Source organism: Aspergillus terreus, genomic scaffold, assembly GCF_000149615.1.
Source record: "Aspergillus terreus NIH2624 scaffold_6 genomic scaffold, whole genome shotgun sequence".
In the NCBI taxonomy this organism is placed as follows: Eukaryota; Fungi; Ascomycota; class Eurotiomycetes; order Eurotiales; family Aspergillaceae; genus Aspergillus; species Aspergillus terreus.
Genome location: NT_165929.1, coordinates 1,797,615 through 1,819,832, shown reverse-complemented (window position 1 = coordinate 1,819,832; position 22,218 = coordinate 1,797,615). Strand labels below are relative to the sequence as shown.

The window sequence follows — 22,218 nt, the reverse complement described above, 5'->3', positions numbered from 1 at the left end:
ATCACCAGAGGAGACGTGATGTTACGATCTGAACATTATTGTACTACGTATATTGATGTTACGGTGGATGCTGGGAATGTCGACGGAGAGACTCCGTAGATGGGTGGGTGGTGGTAACGCTGACACCGCAAACGGGCGACTCGAGGTCGGAGAAGGGGGGCTAAGCCCGGAAACGGCGCAGTTGGGACCCAGTAGAGAGGATCACTTCCTGTCGGCCGCTGCATTGGGCTATGTAGACCCACCCAAGCCCTTTTAACTGGCTGGGGAGCAGTTTCACCCTCCGCGAGTGGCACGTCGCTGACTCTCGTTGGCTGGGGGTGCGGGGCTCCACCCAACAATCAGAGCAGCGTGAATGACGGAGAGTCATGCGAATCATTCAAGCTGTCGGATGGATTTTGCTTGCAGGGGCTGGAGAAGGAGCTGCATCGATAGTGATGGGATTGATTTCCTTGGGATTTTTCTTCGCTAGAGAGAGATTCAGAAGAAAAAAAACAGACTTTGTCCGGAAGACTGCGCTCGTGGAATGAATCCAGGGGACGGGAACTGAAGCAAGGAGGAAAGGGAGATGAACCCGACTGTCTGGGTCGGAGGTTCCTGCGCGGCTGATCACCTCCTGATCCGTGAAGCTGCAGAGCGTGGCAGCAGCCTAACACTAGGAATAATCCAACAAAATCCGCGCATTATTAGCGGCAACAATTCTTGTTAAAAGGTCCCGTTGGGGGGAGGTCCTTGATATAGTCTGCAATCCATCGTAAGGCCAGGGAAAGACGGAACCAATGGAGCATATAAGAAGGGATTTTTAAGATAATAATTTTTAATTAAAAAAAAATTCAAGCCATCGGGATACATGCCTTACGCACCATTTAAAAATAACCAAAGGCAGGGGGGACGGGGAAAAAAAAAAAGAAAAAAAGGTAGGGGAAAAAAAAAGGTCGGGTAGTCATCATCGTAGAGACCGACACTCTCACCTCGCTCAGGTCTGGACCAACGCGGACGACAGTCTCTCTGCTTCCTCCACCATCAATTTCACCTCATCTCCTTCAACTACCTTCCTTTCTTCTCCTCCGTAGCCTGCATCTCTCTTTCTTCTCATCTCCCTCCCGTCGTCCCCCGTCGGTTCACCTCCTCTTCGCTACCAGATCTGACCCCCGCACCAAGCGCATCGCTATCGTCATCGACTGCGGCAGCTCATTTCTTTCTCGCTCTCTCACCTGCTCACCTTCGACCCCACCGTTTCCAACTTCGACCCTCGATCGTCTCTCCAGTGGCTCTCCCATTGTACAAAAAAAAGGGACATCTCCTGTGAACCTTTGGTCCAGACAGCGACCCGTGGAAGCCCTGGTGAATCTCCCGCACTTTGACAGCTCCCTCGCTACGGCTCACCCAAAAGACGATCATCGCTGGACTGGGGGCTCGCGCAGCTTAGGAGCCAAACGGTCGGTATCTTAGCCTCTCGTTAGTGTCTTCATTTCCTCCATTTCCTTCCCATCGTTCCCTTGTTCAGACCCGTTGGGCATCGACAGCACCGACGAAGATCGGTGCTATCGCAAAGTCGCGGTTTCCGGCAACTCCCCTCCGTTCGCCACTTTGGTTCGGTGTCGTCACCCGCATAAAGAAATTGCTTCGCTTGCCCTCCGCAACCTCTCCTCCATTTAACCCTCTACTCGATTTCGTTCGTTACACTTCTTTTTCCGACCCCCCTCCAGTCGCACTCTCTTCTCCTCCGTCTCCATCGTTCCGCAGACCGAACGCACCCTACGCCCAGTCCTTAAGGGTAGCTTTGGGAATTGTTCGCTTCGCACTCCGGTCGCAAGGCTTCAGCCTTCCGTCGATGTGATAGTGACGTTGTTCCGCTGTTTGCCTATACGTCGAACGCTGAACGAGGGCGTTATCTGCAGTTCTCCTGAATTCGCGCACGACAAAATTTTCTTGCTTCACTCCTCTCGGTATCCGCGCTCACTCCCGCTTTCGCATCTATGATGTACACGATGGACGAAAGAGTCCCTCCAGGTCCGCCAGCTCCTCCGCCTCTCTCCATGGATCGCATTCCGCCTCCTTCGTCTTCTTATCCGACGCCCGGGTCGGCCGGTCCCATGGGATCCACGGGGGTACATTCCTCTAGTCATCTGGCCCCCCTATCGACATGCCATGAAGATCGGATCTGGTCATTACAAGTTGTCCAGCAGCCTGTCCGCGCCCGTATGTGCGGTTTTGGCGATAAAGTGCGTCTTCCCCGGTTTGTCTTGCGGTGCGACGCGAGCTGACCTCGAATTAGGACCGGAGGCCAATCACTCCCCCGCCTTGTATCCGCTTGATTGTGAAGGATGCGCAGACCGAGAAAGAGATTGATATCAAGTATGGTCCCCGTCAAATGCGTCTGCCGACCCGGGGCCACCGCTGACATGGTACTCTAGCGAAATCGACACATCGTTCTACGTTTTGATGGTGGATCTGTGGAACGCGGAGGGCACCAGCGAGGTGAACCTGGTCAAGCACTCCGCCACCTCTCCGTCGATATCAACCGCGATGTCTTCGTCTTACCCGCCCCCGCCGCACGCCGTCTCCCCGTCTTATCCGCAGTATTCTCAACCGCCGTACGGCTACCCTCCACAGATGGGCAACTACTACGGCGGAAACCCTCCGATGCCGTATCAGAATGCGTACTCCAATCCCCAAGCTTCCTACTACCATCAAAACTACTACGGCGCCGGCGGGCACATGCCCCCGGCCAACATGTCCCCCGCCCAGCCCGTCAGTGCGGGACCCGGAGGGATGTTCACGCGGAACCTCATTGGCAGCCTGAGCGCCAGTGCGTTCCGACTCACCGATCCGGACAACAAGATCGGTGTCTGGTTCATCCTGCAAGACCTCAGTGTCCGGACGGAAGGGGTCTTCCGGTAAGCCGCGACGACGACACATGTTTTGGAATGTATCCGCTAACTCTGGTCGTAGGTTGAAGATGAGCTTCGTCAACGTGGGCACTCCGTCGAGCGAGTCTCCCAATGGAGTGTCGGTGATTAATCACGGCAATGCCCCGGTGCTGGCAACGGTGTTCTCCGAGCCCTTCCAAGTGTTCTCCGCCAAGAAATTCCCTGGCGTGATCGAAAGCACCACGCTAAGCAAATGCTTTGCACTCCAGGGGATCAAGATCCCCATTCGCAAGGATGGAGTCAAGGGGACTCGAGGACGGAACAACGATGATGACGATGGGGACGATGATTACTAGATACGGGACGGTTGCAGGGCGTGCTTGCTGGGCTTTTCTTCTTGTTACACATATTCTCCCTGGGTTTCTGTTTGGTTTGGTATGTCCTTTTCCTTGCTTTGTCTCCTTTGTCAACCTCACAACGCATGAACGGTTTCAGACACGGTGTTATGGTCTCCGGTGTTTGTGGTTGGGGGTTGCTACACGGCCGGTTGTATTGCTAGCAGTATCAGGCTTGGTGCTGTGGGGTTGGATGGCTTCTGGTGTTGTTACTGTTGCTGTGCTTTACGTAATTTCTGTTCTATGTAATCTTTCTTTCTGCTTTCATCTGCAAATTACTCTTCCTTCGAGTACATCGAGTATGCTGGGGTGGTAAGCTCCGGAGAAATGAATCCTGCACGATGTGCTTTCGTTGTAACCCTTGCCATCTTTGTTGCCTGAAGCGGGTGTACTCGGCATGCCAGGGGAGGACCCTGAGCTTAGTCAGGCAGGGCGGCTTATGCTTCCGGCGCGGCGCCCCACACGCCCTTCCCGCAACCACCGCCCCGGGACGGTTTTCGCCCGCTGAATTCGGAACTTGCCGAACGTCAACCTGCCTTCTTCGCCTTTCTGTCTCTGTGCGTGCAGTCATACGGATTGTTTGCCCTCCCATTCTCTCGAGCCAACCAAGCATCCACCAATCGTTTTGACGTCATGCGGATCGAATACCTATTGCAACGTCCGCCCTGCTTGAGGCACCTGTCATACTACCACCCACTCCTTGGCCTGTCATGGACGTTTTCGCATATCCCAGAGACCTCCAGATGGCTATAAATTCGGACGAGCACACGGCTCCACGAGCTCTCTTTCCAGACCATCATCCTTCCTCAAGTCCTCGAACAAGTTACTTCGAAAACCCGCCATCACCATGAAGTTCAGCCAACTCGCTCCTGCTCTCCTTCCCTTGCTTGCTTCCCAGAGCAACGCTGAGGCGGGACCCTCGTACACCCTCAAGGCGGTGCAACCGGGGACTCCCTTCTACGGCCAGCCGATCAACGCTCATGCCGGTACCTTCTGGATCGGAGAGCCCGGCGCCGCTGTCTGCGGACTGCCCCCGATCCCATGCCCGGACTTCGAGACCAAGGTCCTCGCAACGGGTGACCACCTGGTATGCACCAGATCTATACTGCTTGTAACAGACATTCGCTAATAGGCGTTGCAGGACACCCTTGCTCCGGGCCAGTCCATTTTCGTCCTCCCCAACGGCGCCTTGGCTTACACCCCGCCCGGCAGCCCATTCCCGCCCAACGCCTTCACCAGTCCTCTCAAGGTGGTTCCCACCCCATTCGGCCCTGCGTACACCTTCCTTGGAGGAGGCTTTTCCGCCTGCCCCACGCCTTACGGCTTCCAGGTCTATGCGATCAACTCTCCTGGCGGTCCTTTCGAGCTGGCCGAGGGCTGCATTCCCTTCAACGCCCTCGCCGTTCCTCCGGCCAACCCTGTTCCCGTTGACCAATACGTCTAAGCCTCCTCGGAGACTGAACTGGGCACTGAGCGCCTTGGGGTGAGATGCACAGATTGATTTTACATCCGCCCAAGGTGCTGATGCAAACACGACATCGCTGTTTCTGTTATAGAAGATGTTCTAAAGTTTGGTTAATATCTAATGAACGAGTTGCACTTCTCACCGCACGTCTCCCACCATCCTTGTAGCTGAGATAGACGTAGCCATGCTTCGTTGATGGGGGTATCGCAGTTGCTTTGTTGTCCCTTCTATGGTCTTGATATATATTGCATTAATTTCTCCAGATCCGCACCGCCTTATCCTTTCCGCCACTGCCCACCTTCTGCCCGTCCGGGCTCCAGTCCACCGCATATACCTCATCCTTGTGCCCCGGGAGATCCATGGCGAGCTTCCCCGTCCGGACGTTCCACACTTTCAACGTGGTGTCTTTAGACGACGACACCAGCAGACGCGAGTCAGCCGAGAAACAGCACTGGTAAACGGCCCCGACATGACCGCGGAAAGTGGTGATGAATCTGTCATCCCGACGTTAGTCTAAGAACAATATAACCAGCGCAAGGATACTTACTTTCCATCCCGCGCGTTCCACAGCTTGACATGGTTGTCGAAACCTGCGGACGCAATATACGCCATATCCGGCGAGAAGGTCACGTGGTTCACCTCCTTCTGGTGGCCCAGCAGACGCGCGACGGGCTTGTTCGAGCTCTCCGGCTCCCACAGGTACATCGTGAAGTCGTCGCTGGCGGAGACCAGCTTCTCGACGATCTTGTTGTTGATGGTGGCCGCCTGCTCGAAGCGCCGCTTCGCCTGGGCGACCTTGTCGGCATCAGCCTCGGGGACCTTGCCGGTGTGGTCGTGGTAGCCCGTGCGGAGGACAAAGTCGGTCGAGAGCGCGAGGTGGTTGACACGGTGGGCGTGCGCGTTGAGCGTCTGCACAAGCGTGCCGTTGGTCGCGTTCCACACCTTAATGGTGCGGTCGTGCGACGCCGTGTAGATCTTGCCCGTGCCGCCCCAGCGCACGCACGTCACCGACCCCTTATGTCCCGTCAAAACCGTGTCGATGCGCTTCGACACCACGTCCCAGATGCGCACTGTGGCATCCTTGGACGCCGAGGCCAGCCGCGGCCGTCCCGCCTGCTGCGTGTGGTACGGCTCCCATGCCAGACTGGTGATCCACTTCGCGTGGCCCTTCAGCGGCCCGCCCAGCGCCGCACCCTTCTTTGCATCCCACAGCCGCACGCTGTTGTCCATGCTGCCCGTCGCGATTATCGCCCCGTTCGGCGAGTACGCCACCGCCAGCACCCAGCTCGTGTGGCCCTTCAGCGTGTGCAGCGGCGTACCCGTGTCGCAGTCCCACACCCGCGCCGTCGAGTCGCCACTCCCCGTTACCATCGTCGACGACGACGCCGGTGAGAATGATGTCGCTAGGATCGCCTCCCCGTGTCCCGCGATCGACGCCGAACACCGCGACACCGCCTTCACCCGGAACACCGCCTGCGGGGTAAAGTACAGCGGGATGGTATCTTCGGTCGTCTTGATGCCGGGCTGCAGCAGCGAGTGGTACAGATTGGCGAGGATATCAAGCGTCTGGTTGTCCTTATCGTCGGACTGGTAGGTAAACCGGTAGGGGACTCGTTCGTCATCCTCCTGTCGCAAAAGCATTAGCTCCTGCATGTATTTATGTAGCTATAAACCGTGATCAAACGTGGCACCTACATTGCCCTGTAATGTGTTCAATAGCGTCTCGAGGTTCTTCACTGTCGCATCGGCCACCGGGACGGACACAGCGGGCCCCGTCGCTGACCCCGTCGCTTGGTCGAAGAATTGCACTCGCACGCTTCCCAGGTCGGACGGGATCTGGTCGATCTCCTGCTGCAGGCGCGCCTTCTCATCCTGCTCGCGCTTCTGACGCTTCGTCGGTGGGGGAAGCAATGTGGCCATTGTGGAGAGTTGGTATGTTGTTGGTTGTTTGATCCGAACTGGTGACTTTTTGGAGAAAAAAATCAACGCCTTATCGGTGCGCTAAACCCGATCGGGACCGCGCTTTATCAGCAGAACTATACACCTGCTTTCCACCCTGCACTGCGTTCTACTTTGCCTTACTCCATCATTTCCATGGTGAATGCCTTTCATTGGTAGAAAATGGCAAGGAGCGTGTCTAGGGCCCTATCCCTGGGATCTACCGCGTTTTATCCTCCTCCCTCCCTCCCTCCAGCCAGAACCAGACCTACAACAACAGCAACCAGCGTCGCCTCGCAGGACATCGTCTGCGCGTTGAGTGAGTCGAGAGGGATCGCGTCCACCGTAGGACTCGCCTTCATCAACATCTGCACCGCCGAGACTGTCCTATGCCAGATATGCGACAGCCAAACTTACGTCAAGACTGTGACCAAGATCGCGGTGTTTGAGCCCACGGAGATCCTGTTCATGAGCACAGTCAAAGACTCCAAACTGTTCTACATCATACAGGAGAACTTCAAAGACACCACACTCACCTTTGCGGATCGTCGGTTTTGGTCCGAAAAGTCCGGCCATGAATACGTGGACCGCCTCGCTTTTCCCGAAGATATCGAGTCGATCAAGGTCACGCTGGGAGGGAACTACTTTGCGGCGTGTTGCTTTGCTGCTGTACTAAGTCGCTCCTGGGTTCGAAATGAATGCCTAACCAATTATAATAGGTCCTCAAGTACGTCGAACTGGAACTAGACTGGACCTTTGCGCCACACTCGCTCCGCATCCGATTCAAACCCTCCCAAGGCTCCATGTCCATCGACTTGTCCACCATAGTCTCCCTCGAATTGATACAGAATCTCCAGAACCCCAAGTCGAAGGAGAGCTTGTTCGGCCTCATGAACGCGACACTCACCCCGATGGGAAGCAGACTGCTCCGGGCCAACATCCTCCAGCCCTCCACCGAGGAGTCCAAGTTGCTGGCGCGGTATGATGCCGTCGAAGACCTGTCAACGAAGGAGGAGATGTTTTTGTCCGTCCGACAAGGTGAGCCAGTGCACAGGCGTCTGATTGTGTCTGCTAATTTTCGGCGCTTGAAGCGTTGAAAGGCTTTGTCGATGCAGATAAAGCGCTCTCGTCGGTATGTCCTTTTGTCCTACAACGGGTGTGATGCTGACAATCAAGCTTATCCTCGTTCCGACGAAACGGAACTTCCAATACGTCGAGCAATGCGTCAACAATGTGATCATGCTCAAAACGCTTGTGTCTTCGATCAAGAATATATACAGGTCGTTGGGGACGGCCCAGAGTAGTCTCTTATTGACCATCAGAGAAGTCGTCGGCCGTCTGCGCTTTCGAGGTCTAGCTGACGACAGTCTAGATCTGCGCTCCAGCGAGCCATCGTGCCGTCGAAGACATGATTGAGACCACTCTCAATGAACATGTGGCTTATCAGACCAAGCCGCTTGACCTCAGGAACCAGAGGATCTACTGTGTCCGGGTAATCTCTCATCACCAGCACAACTGAACAGCACATGCTAATCGTGCATGCTAGGCCGGCGTGAACAGTCTCCTCGACGTCGCCAGACAGACATACAAAGAGGCCAACATGGACGCAACAGAGCTCGTGTCCAAACTCCAAGGTCAGAAACACCACCTCTGTCAGACCTCCACTCACACACGCAGAAACCCACGATATCACATTAGACCTCAAGTACGACACCGCACGCCAATACTACATCAGCATCTCCGCCGCCGAGATAGCCACCACCCTCCCAAACGTCTTCATCAACGTCTACCGCAAGAAGAACCGCATCGAATGCCAGACCCTCGACCTGGTCAAGCTCAACCAGAAGATCGTCGACGCCCACAACGAAGTCCTCAACATGAGCGACCAAACCATCCAAGACCTCATCGCCTCCGTCTGCCTCTCCATCTCGCACCTCTTCAAAGTCAGCGAGGCCATCGCCCTGCTCGACATGCTCGCGGCCTTTGCCCACCTCGCCTCAGCCCACGACTACATCCGCCCCGAGCTGACCGACACCCTCGCGCTCAGATCCGCCCGCCACCCCATCCGCGAGAAGATCCACACAAAGAAATTCGTCCCCAACGACGCCTACGCCACCGACACCTCGCGCTTCCAGATCATCACCGGCTGCAACATGAGCGGCAAGTCCACCTACATCCGCACCATCGCCCTCACCACCGTCATGGCGCAGGCCGGCTCCTTCGTGCCCGCCGCCTACGCCTCCCTCCGCATCGCATCCCAGCTCTTCGCCCGCGTCTCCACCGCCGACGACCTCGCCGCAAACGTCTCCACCTTTGCCGCCGAAATGCGCGACATGGCACGCATCCTGCGCGCCCTCGACCCCCGCGCCCTCGTCATCGTCGACGAGCTCGCCCGCGGCACCTCCACCACCGACGGCCTCGCCATCGCCCTCGCCCTCGCCGAGGCCCTCATCGAGAGCCGCGCCCGCGTCTGGTTCGTCACCCACTTCCACGACCTGGTGGCCATCCTCTCCGAGCGCGCCGGCGTCGTCGCCCTGCACCTCGCCGCCGACCTCGCCCCGGACGCTTCCAAGATGACCATGCTCTACCGCGTCGCCGAGGGCCCGGACACCACCCGCTTCTACGGCCTTGCCCTCGCGAAGCTCGTCGACCTGCCCGCCGCCGTGCTGGACACCGCGCAGGCCGTCTCGGCGCAGATGAACGAGCTCGTCCGCCGCCGCCAGAGCCGTTCGCGCGCGGCGGCTGTCGCCCGCAAGCGCAATTTGATCCTCGCGCTGAGGGAGCAGCTTGTCCAGGCGCGCGATGCGAACATGTCCGGCGACGCGTTGCGCGGCTGGCTGCGCCGGCTGCAGGATGAGTTTGCGCTCAAGATGGCGGCCATTGATCAGGATGTGGCGGCGTTTAGCGACAGTGACGCGCAGTCGATGGTCTTGCAGCGGACGGAGACGGTGTCGGACGGGGAGCAGGAGCGTCTGGACGAGGAGTCAGAGAGCGTGGTGACAGAGGAACGTCCTGTCATTGAGATCTCGTCGGACGACGTTTCGAACAGCGGAACTTCCATTGATTAAACCCAAGTATATTGACGGACGCGCAGCAACGCTATAATTACATAGGACAGGCTCATATCGGGGCAACTTTTATGGCAATTCTGTATGTACCTATCACCGCATCTATGAGAACGCTCAAAGCAAAGCCAAAACAACGCTGTACAAGCCTGCGATAATCAGAATCATCTCATCAACCGAAATGGAACAGCGTCTGCTTCCCCTTCTTCGCCTTGCCCTTCTTACCCCCACCAGATGGCTCCCCGAACTCAGTCTCGCCCTCGCCAGCGGAACTCGCCCCGGAGCCGCCGGACGAGGCCCATGCATTGGCTTGGGGTGCCCGATCCCACCGCACCGTGCCGCGGGTGAGTCCGGCCATGAGGACGTTGGGTTTCGGTGCGGCTGGGAGTGCTGGGAACGCCTCGGCACTGCTGGGGTTCGCGGAGCGCGAGGGTGTGGAGGAGGTTCGGGATGGCCCAGAGCGCGATGAGCTGGCCATGGAGAGGGACGGCGAGGCGCCGGCGGCCGCGCCCCATGGGGTCGTCGCGGAACCGAGAGGGGCGGTTCGTGCGGTGGAACGCGCGGTGGCGGCGGAGAGAGGAGGGAAGGGGTTACTGGCGGCTGAGGAGACGGACGACGGGAGAGCACCACTGCGGCCCACGGCCGAACGGGATGACTGCGCCGTGGACGATTTCAACCGCAGCACGCGCTTGCCGCCCACGCCGCTGCCGTTGACCGTGCTGGGAGACATGCCCGGGAGGACGCCGCCGGGGCCGGGCAGCGCGGGGTAATCCTCGTTGATGGCACGCCAGTCGTTCCATGCCTTGAGGAGGGCGGTGCGCTTAGGTTCGTCTTCGTAGATATCGGCGAGCTCCTTGATGAGCTTACCGAGCTCGGTGGTGGTGGTGTCGAAGAGGGAGAAGAAGGCATCGATGAGTTCGGTGGCGGAGATGGTGGACGCCCGGTAGTTAGAGACACGCGTGCGGAATTCCTTGAGTTTGCTTTGGTCGTTAGCGAGGAGGTTGGATGCTCGCTCAATCACGGCTGCATGGCGCAGACGGCGCGCCTGGTCTTGCGGAGTTTCAGGCCCAGAACTGGAGGTGAGATTGAGCGACGCCAGTTCGGCGACGGGTGACGATGCTGCTGGGGGTGTTTGGACAGGTGTGCGCGCCGGGGCGCGAACAGTTTGCGTGTCGTTGCGGGAGAGCTGGCCGCCGAAACTCCGGGTTGACACGGACTGCGCACTCTGGATGGCCATCTGGCGCTGGTAGGCGATCTCATCTCGTCTTAATGGTTGGGCGCTCGACATGGGCAGCGGCTCCGAGTTGGGGTCCCGGCCTCGACCGGCACCGCGACGTTGTCGCTGCTGTGGCTGGTATGGGGCTCGGTAGTCGAAGGTGGAGATGTCTACCATGCGCGCATCACGCCTGGCGTCTTTGGAAAGACCGTTGGGGTGGCATTCCAGTTGGTGGGCCTTCAGGTCCATCTGGGACTCGAAAACAACAAACTTCTTCTCCAGGCATTCCTTGTCGAGACACAGGAAGTGGTCCTTTTGAAAGTGATCCTCCAGAGCGTTGTAGTCGATGTAGTATTGTTGTTGGCGATGATTGCCCGATCGTCGGTCACAGATGTGGCATCTTTCGTGACGGTCACGGCAGTGCGCGTAGAGTTCGTCGTCGCCGTAAAACCGTTGGCGACAGAAACCACACTCAGGATGACCCTTGAAGCCGCTCTGGTCGACAGCACCGGGGACGTCATCTCCGTACTTCTCGTGTCTGCGCAGCTCTGCCTGTGTGAAAAGCTCATGTTCGTGGGTGAAAACTTTCTTGTTGCGAGTGCACAGGTCACTAGATATCGGGGTCAGTGGCCGTTCTTCCAGCTGTCTGACTGCAGATGCGCAGCTACATACCACATAACTCGGCCATGCTTGCTCTTGACGTGACGATGCAAGTCGGGCCATCCTAGGCAAGCCACATCGCAATTCCTCTCGGGACAGTTGTAGCGCAGCAACAGGACCGTGTCCTCAAAGATGTCGTCATTCTCGTATTTGATGCCCAGGTTATCATCCTTGCGAGAGAAATCGTTCTCAGTGAACTCTTCAAACCGCTTCGCATGATTATCCGTGAAGATGACATAGTTGGCCTCGGTCTGGCGTCCGTTAGCATTTGAGGACCTTCGAGGTCAGCATCATAAAAGGAATCCCTTACCCGGCAATGAGCACAAGCTTTGTTCTTGTACAACGCGCGGAGTCTCAGGGCGCAAATATGACAAGTGCGATGGTTGCAGGGTGAAACGGATGTGTGCTCGACATTGGATGCGCAGATGAAGCAAATTTCCCCGTCATCTGCATCATCCGTCGCCGTCACGATGGCCTTCTTTCCCTTGCCTTCATCGCCGCCCGTCTCCCCCGCGACTGCCTGCTCCCCCGTCGCAGGACCCGACTTCTCCTCCGTGGTCTCCTCCGGCTTGTTGGCACTCCGATTCTGCTTGTCGCGACCCCCGCCCCTGCGGGGTGCATGACCCCGGGACCTCGAGCCTCTTCCAGATCCACCACCGCCCGTTTGCTGTGTTGCTTGCGCTTGGCCAATCTGATAGGCGCCTCCTCCACGTCCTCGACGACGACCACCCCCGCGGCTCGAGGTTTGCGATCCGGGGGCCTGAGACGGCTGCGTGTCAGACATTGCGGGCGACGTTCGGGAAGGTCGAGATTGCAGCGACAGAAGCGACGTGGGAAAGGGGACAGAAGCCCGGACGAAAAAGCCGAGGAATGCGAAGAGCTCGGCGCTCTGTCTTCGAAGCGGTGTCTTGCAGAGAGGTGGATAGTTGGCCGTAGGGAGATGATTTGCAGTGGGGAGGAATTTCCCTTCCCGTAAAAGCGGCGGGCAAAAGTTGGGCCCGCTTAGTGATCAGCTTATCCAGACACCCCAAAGAGAGCAATATAGAACAACTTTCCCTAAGTTAAGAGTTCTCCAGGATGTAATAATTGGAACGACATAAGAAATAATCCAGGCTCTTCTACAGCCATAGTCCACTAACCTTCAACCAACTGGGAACTAAATTCAGGACCGTACGTGGGAGAAAGCAACGGAGAGTGGAACGCTAGGAAACAGTGAAGAAAACGTCGTATGAGTATCATGCAATGACAGGACGGGCCCTGCAGAACCCTCCCAATAGCTAATGGGTTCTAATGATAACATCCATGGCGCCCTTCGGCAAGGCAACACCGACTCCCGCTAGAGAGATATGAGGAACAATAGCATGGGAATGGACATAAGGAAACGGTAGACAAAATTCTCATCAATGGCAGCAGCAGTGAGTGACACATGGGATCTCGAAGATGAAACAGCAGAGTAGAAAGCAAAGCAAGCGCCCAGTTACCGATGCGGTGTAGTAAGCAAGAGTCAATAAATCGTAAAGCTTCGCAGGGTGAACACATCCTGCAAGGTGCCCTAACCGGTAGGCAAAGATATCGTAGAGAGTTCTCTCTGGTCCAGAGTGACTATTCGTCAGGGCTATACAAGTTCTGGCTCAGAATCTTGGTCATCGTAAACATATGTATACGGTCCTGTTTGAAAACGGCACGCATGGCATCATCGCAGCGAATCTGACGTCGGTCGCTGGGATCTTGAAGGTCGTGTTCGTGAATGTACTGCCAAAGCTTCTTCACCGTCTGTGGACGGGACATCTACGAGAAGGTTAGCGCGCCTTTCAGAGGTGGCGTAGATGATATGGCACATACCGTCTCTTCCCCACCCAGAAGCGCTGAAAGCGCGGGGGAAAGATTGAGAGGTTTCTATCAGAAGATCAGCAACATGCAAGGGTTCCGCAGGAAGAATTGGCCCATACATGGAAACCCCCAGAACGGTTGACTTTTTTGTTCTCTTCTGAGCCCGAATCCAGGTCCGAGTCATCCTCGGCCTTGACCTTCTTGGATGTTTTGGCCTTTGTCGTCTTCTTCTTCTTCACCGCCGGCTGCGCCTTGCGAGTACTGGCTCCGCGCGTCGGGCGAGCACGCATATTCTCCTCCGCCTGGAGCTTGGCCGCGTAGAGGGCATCCGCATCGACATCGTGGTCAGGTTTCGGCTTCTTCGCTGGAGGCGTCTTGCTCGAAAGATCCGAATGGTCTTCGCTATCGGCTTGGCGTTTCTGCGAGACGGAAGACTGCGCGGGGGAGGACGGGTCGGCGGGGGTCATAGAATCAGGATCTTTCTTGTGGCCGTTGGTGGTGGCTGGGGTGACAGCCGCAGGTTCGGAAGGAACATCTATACCACCTTTCGCCGCGAAGATGTCGAACCGTTCCATGATCAGCTGCTTGATCGCAGCCTGCGACAGGTAGAGATGGTCAGCATGGTGTAAAACAATTCTTTAAAATCCGACAGGAACCCGTTTTGGCGGGATAATGAGGGGATGTTGTTGCGACGGGAAGTGGGCAAACACACCTTCTGCGGAGTAAGGTCATAGCCGACCACGCCCTGCAACCCTTTCCGGATGCGCTTCTCCGAGATGGTGTTTAGATCACTTTCGGCCAAAATCGAATCAATGATCGGAACATATTCATCGCGAGTTTCTGGCGAGACTGGGGGGTGAAGAAGATCATGATGTCAGTTCAGAGCGAGGTCGGCGGTTATGGGGTGGCTCGGGGAATATCAGAGCCCAACTGGGACTTACGCGACATGCTGTCTCCGGCGACACCTCTGGTTCAAGGGAATTTCTCGAGAATCTGGGAAGAGGAGGCAGTCGCAATCTGGTCAATTGCGAGTCAAAGAAGTAGAGGCCGCTTCTGAGGAGACGGGGACCGGATGGGGCTGCGACGCGGGCGAGGTGTAGCCGATGGGAGTGACGGGGACGGAACTGTCTAGATCTGGGCGTCGTCGTTGGCTCGTAGTACTCTGGCTGGCGCTTAGGACCGGCGGGGCATCCAAGAGAGGGAGAGGACCGGCGCGCGACAGGCGTTGGAGGATGAGATAAGCAGCAGAGCCGTTGCTAAGGTAGTTAAGCCGACCGGTCCACCACGACCAGCTTTTAGCTGGGGATATTGGAAGAGTACAGAGAGATAGACAGAATATGGGCCGATTGAAAGGTGGGAGGAGGGAGAGAACGAGGAAGAGGAGCTGTGTTGAAGGACGGACTGAAGGAAGAGGTCGAGGTATGTTGTAGTAGTTAAAGTAGTAGTAGGATGGGACGAATAAGTGTGTATTGAATGCATGTATTGGCTGTCGACATGTGTTACCGTGTTACCGGAGTGTATAGCCGGGGTAACAGCACCGCGACGGTATTAGAGTGACGGGCGTAAAATTGGAGCTTATGTAAGGAAGTAACCACGTGATGGCTGACTCAGATCGCACACAAGCGCTTGTGGTTTGGATTTGCTCGTCTTGCCCTAAAAACAAGCCCAAACGGGGAAGAGAGAAAATCAGACTCGAATCTCGATCCGCAATCCTTTCTCCAGTAAACCCGTCGCCCGCTGCTGCTGTGTCTCCCCCCGCAACCATGGCGCCCAGTTTCGATACTCTCTCTGAGCAGGATCTTCACGAGGAAGAAGAGGAGGAGATCGACTTCTCCGGTGAGTATCTCGAAATCTCGTGGCCGTGGTGTCGCTTTTTTCTGCCCCTCACCCGCTGACTTCAATCCTCGCGCGACTCTCCCAGATCTCAAGGCGCAATATGAAGTGAAACTCGATGAAGGCCTGGATACCTTCGTTGTCATTGATGGACTCCCGATTGTCCCCGAGGAGAGCAGACAAAAGCTCATTAAATTCCTGTTGAGGAAACTCAGCGCGGCTGGCAAAACCTCCGAAGATGCCGTCTTTATGCCGCTGAACGAGAAGAACATGTCCGAAGGGTATGTGATATGCTAGGAATCGTGATGATTAGTCGTCTGGGACGTTTCAACCTGACATTTGCCCCTTTTTGGTTGGTTTTAGTTTCGCCTTCGTTGAGTACGAGACCCCCGAACAGGCCGTCGCCGCCGTGAAACAGCTGCACGGCACACCCCTCGACAAGAAGCACACCCTCGCCGTGAACAAATTGATGGATATTGATCGCTATGGTCGGGAAGGACGCATTGATGAGGAGTATAAGCCTCCTACGATCGAACCCTTCAAGGAGAAGGAGCATCTCCGCTCGTGGCTGGCCGACCCCAACGCCCGCGACCAGTTCGCTCTCTACCGTGGTGACAAAGTCGGTGTGTTCTGGAACAACAAGAACAACCCGCCCGAGAACGTCGTGGATCGCGCCCACTGGACGCAACTTTTCGTCCAGTGGTCCCCCAAGGGTACCTACCTGGCCTCCGTTCACCCTCAGGGTATTCAGCTCTGGGGTGGTCCCGCCTTCTCCAAGCTCAAGCAGTTCCCCCATCCGTTCGTCTCGCTGGTTGAATTCTCGCCCGCTGAGAACTACGTGACCACTTGGTCCGCCCGCCCCATCCAGGTGGAAGAAGGTGGCTCCGGACCCCTGTCTTACGAGGAGGATGGAAAGAACATCATCATTTGGGATATTGTTACCGGCAAACCCCTCCGGTCTTTCGTGTCCCACGACCTGGCCGCTGGTCCCGCCGAGGCCGAAGCTCAACCCAAGAAGAAGGTCCAGTGGCCCGCGTTCAAGTGGTCTGCGGATGAGAAGTACGTCGCCAGAATGCTCCAGGGCCAGTCAATTTCGATCTACGAGGCTCCCCGGATGAACCTGCTAGGAAAGACGTCCGTCAAGATTGATGGCGTGATGGACTTCGAATGGTCCCCCGCGACCGTGAACCGTGATGGTGTCAAGCAGTACGAGCAGCTGCTGTGCTTCTGGACCCCCGAAATTGGCAGCAACCCCGCTCGCGTGGGTATGATGAGTGTGCCTTCGAAGGAGATTGTCCGTACCCGTAACCTGTTCAACGTGTCGGATGTGAAGCTGCACTGGCAGTCCCAGGGTACCTACGTCTGTGTCAAGGTGGACCGTCACTCCAAATCGAAGAAGTCCATGGCTACCAACCTCGAGATTTTCCGTGTTCGCGAGAAGGGTGTCCCCGTTGAGGTCGTCGACAGCTTGAAAGACACGGTCATCAACTTCGCCTGGGAGCCTAACGGTGGTCGCTTCGTCCTCATCACCACGGGCGAGACCCCCACCGGTGCCGCCGTTCCCCCCAAGACGGCTGTCTCCTTCTTCGCCCCCGAGAAGAAGGGTGGTTCGGCCGGTAACTTCAAGCTGGTGCGTACCATTGAGAAGAAGACGAGCAACGCGATCTACTGGTCGCCCAAGGGCCGTTTCGTCGTTGTGGCCACTGTGCACTCCCAGTCGAGCTTCGATCTGGACTTCTGGGATATGGACTTTGAGGGCGAGAAGCCCGAGGGTGAGAAGGATCTGGCCGCCAACCTTCAGCTGATGAAGACGGTCGAGCACTACGGTGTGACGGACGTCGACTGGGACCCTACTGGTCGTTACGTGGTCAGCAGTGCTAGCGTGTGGACACATTCGGTATGTCAATCTACAACCCTATGGCTTACGCCTTGATATCTTGCTAACTTGGATCGTTTCTAGATGGAAAATGGCTGGAACCTCCACACCTTTGCCGGTCAGACCCTCTCCGAGAACCCTACCGACAAATTTAAGCAGTTCATCTGGCGTCCTCGCCCGCCCACCCTTCTCAGCAAGGAGGAGCAGAAGCAAGTCCGCAAGAACCTCCGCGAGTACTCCAAGGAGTTCGACGAGGAGGACAAGTACGCCGTCGACATTGCCAACACCGCCGTTGTCGAGAAGCGCAAGCGTGTGCTCAGCGAGTGGCTTGCCTGGATCCGGCGGGAGAAGGAGCTCCTCGCCGAGGACAAGGACGCCTACGGTCTGCCCGAGAACGTGGACGACGCCAAGATGGCCAAGGACGCGCCACAAGTGTCCGAAGACCAGGGCGAGACTGTCGTCGAGGAGATTGTGGAAGAAATCATCGAAGAGAACGAGGAAGTCATCGGTTGATTTGGTTTTCTTTGCCGTATTTAATGCCGCTTTTCATTTCCTTTTTCTTTTCCTCATCTTGTCTGTCGATATCCTCACCCTTACCTCTCGAAGCCAATGGTGCTTCTCCCTTCTGTGAGCCCTTTTTCCCTTGTGATCCGTTTGGCTTGGTTTCAGCCCTGGGGTGTCTGGAACGTTGAAAAGTGAATAGATCTGTACTGCATATATCCCGCTTGGGGTTGGTTATGTGCGTGACGATAGTAGCATGAGAGATGACAGACAATGATGAACTGGCCCAAGTTGAGGTCAGACCGTAAGATGTCAATATCAGTTTTCTTCACTTAGCAAGTTCTGCCATCTGGATGTATCACCATGCCCAACATAACAACCACAACCACAGACATGCAGCCAACAACCCAGGACAACCCCGCCGGCTCCGTCTCCCAACACCGCCAGACGTCGGAGTCGGTCCCGACGCAGTCGTGGTCGGATACGGTCCAGAATACGTACTCGCCGACTGAACATTGACCCGAAACAACCCCAGGTCCCCGCCGCCAATCGCCTTAATACCTCCCATCACATTGCCCGGCGGCGAGTACTCACACACAACATACCACCCCTGCGCGCGCTTATACTGCCCCGACGCATCCGTCGCATTACGACTCGTGTCGTACCCGCAGTCGACAGCGGCGCATCCCACCTCCACGGTGGCCCGCCACACCAGCTGCGTGAAATGCCCCGTCGCCTCGCTGAACCCCGTCGGGCGCTGGTAGTTGTACAGGGCCCCTTCATCGCCCCAGGCTTGGACTGCCGCTGAGGCGTTGGGGTACCCGAAAGCGAGGTTCTCGCCGTACGGGCCGTGCTGTAGCTGATGAGTAGAGAGCGTGATGAAGAGTGTTGTAAGAGAATGTGCATACTGAATGGTTCCATTGGCAGTTGTCGGCCCAGTGCTGGGCGTAGTCGGAGAGAGTTTCGTTCCAGATGAGATGGGTTGCGTTGTGGTTGCGGCGGTAGCTGTTGCTGACGTGCAGGACGGTGTCTTGGAAGATTTCGGGGACGGTGTAGGACGGGGGATGCGGTGCTGTTGGGGTGATGGTCGCGGTGGGTGTGGGCTCTGGGATTGTTTGAGCGGTGGTCGTGGTGATCAGGAGGAGGGTTGAGTGTGCACTGCGCATTGTGTATACTGGGCTGGCTATTTTGTTGTTGGCATGTCTGCGCTGCAGTACTGGCTGGATCCTAGCTCTTCTGCGTCTGTACACTAAAGACCCCCGTCTGGGACTGTATGGGCCTGCAGTAAACGCATACTGATTGTTGTAGTATCTGTTAGGTAGATCTACAGAAGTGATGACTATGACGTATATGGTCTAGCACTAGTCTATAGACTAACAATGTCTGGAACAATGATGGCATCCTCGATAGACAAAGCTTAGTGCATCTCCGAGAGATCCGTGGTCGATCAGCTGGAGATATATAACCGGAACCTTAACCTTACCACAATTAGCATAGTTAGCCTAGACGAGGCATTAGATCATGACTTTTAATATCCTCGCATGTATATCCAGGGTATTGATCTCTATATGCTAGGTACTATATATACAACTAGTCGCATCACATAACTGTGCAGCCAATTCCGTACATCGCTCGCTCGACGTCGCGTTTCACCTGGTACCAATCTGCCCGGCGCTCGGCAAATTCATACACCTCCTCCACCCGCCAGATCCCCTGGAACCGATCGGAGTCGGCAATAAGGGTGGCCAGTTCCTTCGCATCGGACGGGTCAATGAGATAGATCTGGGAAAGCTCACGGAACGCCTTGAAGTAGACGAGGAGTTCGTTGTTTCTGAATTTCTGGATGAACTGGAAGTAGTGGTTCATATCACTAGATTCGTCAGTATAGTTGGTGTCGACAAGCCAGCAAAGACTTACCTGATCAGCCGCAAGGATCCCTCTACGCTGATCCGTTGGCGTTTGAGATGTTTGCACAGTGCAGTGAACAAGCGGAGCCCGACCTCTTGGTTGAAGACATCGAGGGTACTCTTATCTGTACTGCCCACAAGCATCTGTGTATGCGACGACACCACGTCGACTACCGCCGTTGCTGCTTCAGTGACCCCAACCTCCATAGTCCTCCGGTAAGGGTCGGATGAGACACTGGGATTGAAATCCGTCGCCAGCTGCCTCGTAGCCAGGATGTAGTCGACTTCCTCCATGAGAACGTCAATTCCCTTGTTCAACCCGGCAGCCACGCGCTCATCTAAGTTCTGTTCGAACTTTTTCTTCGCTTTCACGGCGGGATCCACAAAGTCATTCCGATCCGTCAGTTTGGAACCAATAAGTTCCTGCTCATAGAACACGTCGATCATCTGGAGAATCAGATCGCCAACGTTCACCAATTCCAAAAACGTTACCAATGGTTCGACCCCGGAGTGATCACGTTCGCCTTGCTCCCGAGGTCGGTAGTTTGACAGATGATCTACTGCCTTGTTGAATCCGACGATAAGGTGACGATGTCCCAGTATCCGCACTAAGGCGACAAAGATCGCTTCGCATTGCTGCTTGACTGCCTCTCCAGTTTGGCCTCCGATTCTGACGAATTGCGCAGCGCGCTCCAGACTGGACTTAGCCGAGTGGACCATGTTCAAAGCGACTTCGATGCTGAATAGAGATCGGATACCCTCCATCTTGGATTTCATGATGGCGGCCTTCGCTGCCAACTCATCGGTGGGTGGCTCTATCGCCGGAGGAGTGCTCGGGGCCGACATAGTCGAGAATCGCTTGGAACTCTTCAATGCCGACGAATCGCTGCCAGCAGACTCGTCGTCGGATTTTTGTTCGGTCGTCTTCGACGTGGAAAAGCTGGGAAGAATGTTGACAGGCGCCATAATCACTTTCTTGAACGAGGTCAAGAAATCTCGCTTGTCGGCCTGTCGATTGACGTTCGACATAAGGAATGATTCGGTAGAAGCAGCCTGTTCCGATAGTTGTCTGTCCCAGTCTTCCACTGCCGCCTCAGAGTCTTTTCGGAAATGGTCCAATTCCTCTGCGAGATACAAGTCCATATGCGGCTCGAATACTTTAGCGATAACGTTATCGAGAAACTCGTCATAGTCGTTAGCAGCACTCTGAATCGGTAACAGAGCATCAGAAAAGTTCAGACACTGCGCGAATGTGCCAGATACTGCAGTCAAATATGCCTCGATATTCATGCGGTGTAGCTCGTCGAAGATCGCTGTCAGAAAGGGATACAACACGTCTTGCCCTACTTTTTCTGTGAATGACGATGCGAACTTCAGCGCTGGTGGGAATGCCCGGTTGATGATAGAGACCTCCTCATTGTACGCAACGCTCAATCGGGTAAAGAAGGCCTGGGTTTGTTCGAGTTTCACTCGCTGAGCGATCGGGTCAATGCAGTCAGCCACACTGCCGAAATCTGACTTGCGCGTAACCAGATGATTATGGTGGAGAAACAGCTCGACGGCCGATGTCCCGCCATTCAAGGTATAAAGGACATGCGCATATTTCCGCATCCGATCATCGATATCTTCTGTTTCATATCCATGTCTGAATTCCTTTATGGCCGCCGTTTCAAACATCGAGATAGCTGTTTGTAGTTGGGCGACGTTTTCACGCCATTGGGCTGTAGAGTCGACCTTAGAAAAGGCCTGTAACTGCGAGAAAATCTGGGCCTGTTGTTGCGGATCGGTGTATTTCTGGAACAGCAGGTTATCCGGCGAAGGTCCAGTGACGGCGATGTCATTGTAGAAAGGTGCGAGGGCAGCATGGACCTTTCCATACTCTTGACGCGCTTCCCCTCGAATAGACTTGACTTGAGCGAGTGCCCCCAAGACGGGATCACTGTCCATCTCGCTTTGTGCGATAGCTGCGGCTGAAGGTGACAGCTCGATTTTGTCGAACCCGTCGGACAAAGTATTCAAGCTAATCGTTGGCTTGTTGACCGCTGCCGATACTTGAGGGGTGGCCTCCTCCGTCTCGGTATGCTCCACACTCTTCACATCCGCAATGGTCCCAAACGTTTCCTCGACTCTTTTCCGAGCCGCCAATTCGTCCCAGCAGCCCATGCGCTTCAGCTTTTGTACCCATCGGCTATCATCGTAGGCCATCTCGCGGAGGAGCTTCGACGCTCGTGCCGCTCGAATGAGGTCGACGGGAGAAAGATAGTCGAGAATCGAAGACATAATCTCTAGTTCGTATTAGATTTATATTCCATAACATATCTTCGCCTTGGGAGAGCATACCTGCTGGTAGGGAAGCCCTGGAGATTTCCTCCATGGAAGTCATCTTGAGCGAAGCCAATACATCTCGGCGGGGGGCTTTCGCCGCAGTCCCGGGCCCATTCCTCACTTTCGACATCTTGTATTTTCTGATCCTTCATCGGGAGAAAGGAGATCCTTCCTGTCGGGTGGGCGAGACGCTTCGGAAAGCTTGGGGGGCCGACTCGCAGCTTTCCCAAACTCCGTGGGGCCAGGTAAACCGTTGAGAACGAGCGAAGAAACGACGATGAGGAAGAAAAGAAACAGAAATGTTGATCATCAGAAGCGTAACTATACAACAAAAAGC

At 55.8% G+C, this 22,218-nt stretch overlaps 7 protein-coding genes across 7 annotated transcripts; 4 read left to right on the top strand and 3 right to left on the bottom strand.

Moving 5' to 3' along the window:
* Nucleotides 1–1,988: 1,988 nt before the first annotated feature.
* ATEG_04893 (velvet factor family protein) lies at nt 1,989–3,226 on the top strand (the record flags this gene model as incomplete). The annotated part of the gene is made up of 4 exons (XM_001214071.1): nt 1,989–2,222; nt 2,276–2,355; nt 2,415–2,897; nt 2,953–3,226. The coding sequence occupies 4 exons, from the start codon at nt 1,989–1,991 to the stop codon at nt 3,224–3,226; spliced, it is 1,071 nt and encodes a 356-aa protein (XP_001214071.1).
* An 886-nt stretch (nt 3,227–4,112) lies between these two features.
* Nucleotides 4,113–4,709, top strand: ATEG_04892 (putative IgE binding protein; the record flags this gene model as incomplete). The annotated part of the gene is made up of 2 exons (XM_001214070.1): nt 4,113–4,352; nt 4,407–4,709. 2 exons carry the CDS (start codon nt 4,113–4,115, stop codon nt 4,707–4,709), a joined length of 543 nt encoding a protein of 180 aa, XP_001214070.1.
* A 271-nt stretch (nt 4,710–4,980) lies between these two features.
* On the bottom strand, nt 4,981–6,650 carry ATEG_04891 (uncharacterized protein; the record flags this gene model as incomplete). Its single annotated transcript, XM_001214069.1, has 3 exons — nt 4,981–5,224; nt 5,278–6,395; nt 6,426–6,650. 3 exons carry the CDS (start codon nt 6,648–6,650, stop codon nt 4,981–4,983), a joined length of 1,587 nt encoding a protein of 528 aa, XP_001214069.1.
* An 821-nt stretch (nt 6,651–7,471) lies between these two features.
* Nucleotides 7,472–9,736, top strand: ATEG_04890 (MutS family protein MSH4; the record flags this gene model as incomplete). The annotated part of the gene is made up of 5 exons (XM_001214068.1): nt 7,472–7,706; nt 7,760–7,800; nt 8,041–8,160; nt 8,215–8,302; nt 8,346–9,736. The coding sequence occupies 5 exons, from the start codon at nt 7,472–7,474 to the stop codon at nt 9,734–9,736; spliced, it is 1,875 nt and encodes a 624-aa protein (XP_001214068.1).
* A 169-nt stretch (nt 9,737–9,905) lies between these two features.
* ATEG_04889 (uncharacterized protein) lies at nt 9,906–14,387 on the bottom strand (the record flags this gene model as incomplete). The annotated part of the gene is made up of 8 exons (XM_001214067.1): nt 9,906–11,559; nt 11,622–11,860; nt 11,920–12,610; nt 13,231–13,397; nt 13,452–13,505; nt 13,559–14,035; nt 14,152–14,288; nt 14,381–14,387. 8 exons carry the CDS (start codon nt 14,385–14,387, stop codon nt 9,906–9,908), a joined length of 3,426 nt encoding a protein of 1,141 aa, XP_001214067.1.
* Nucleotides 14,388–15,202: 815 nt separating this feature from the next.
* Nucleotides 15,203–17,661, top strand: EifCb (translation initiation factor eIF3 core subunit b; the record flags this gene model as incomplete). The annotated part of the gene is made up of 4 exons (XM_001214066.1): nt 15,203–15,275; nt 15,361–15,553; nt 15,636–17,169; nt 17,233–17,661. 4 exons carry the CDS (start codon nt 15,203–15,205, stop codon nt 17,659–17,661), a joined length of 2,229 nt encoding a protein of 742 aa, XP_001214066.1.
* Nucleotides 17,662–19,248: 1,587 nt separating this feature from the next.
* Nucleotides 19,249–22,011, bottom strand: ATEG_04887 (exocyst complex component Sec10 family protein; the record flags this gene model as incomplete). Its single annotated transcript, XM_001214065.1, has 3 exons — nt 19,249–19,519; nt 19,567–21,841; nt 21,897–22,011. 3 exons carry the CDS (start codon nt 22,009–22,011, stop codon nt 19,249–19,251), a joined length of 2,661 nt encoding a protein of 886 aa, XP_001214065.1.
* Between the last annotated feature and the right edge of the window lie 207 nt (nt 22,012–22,218).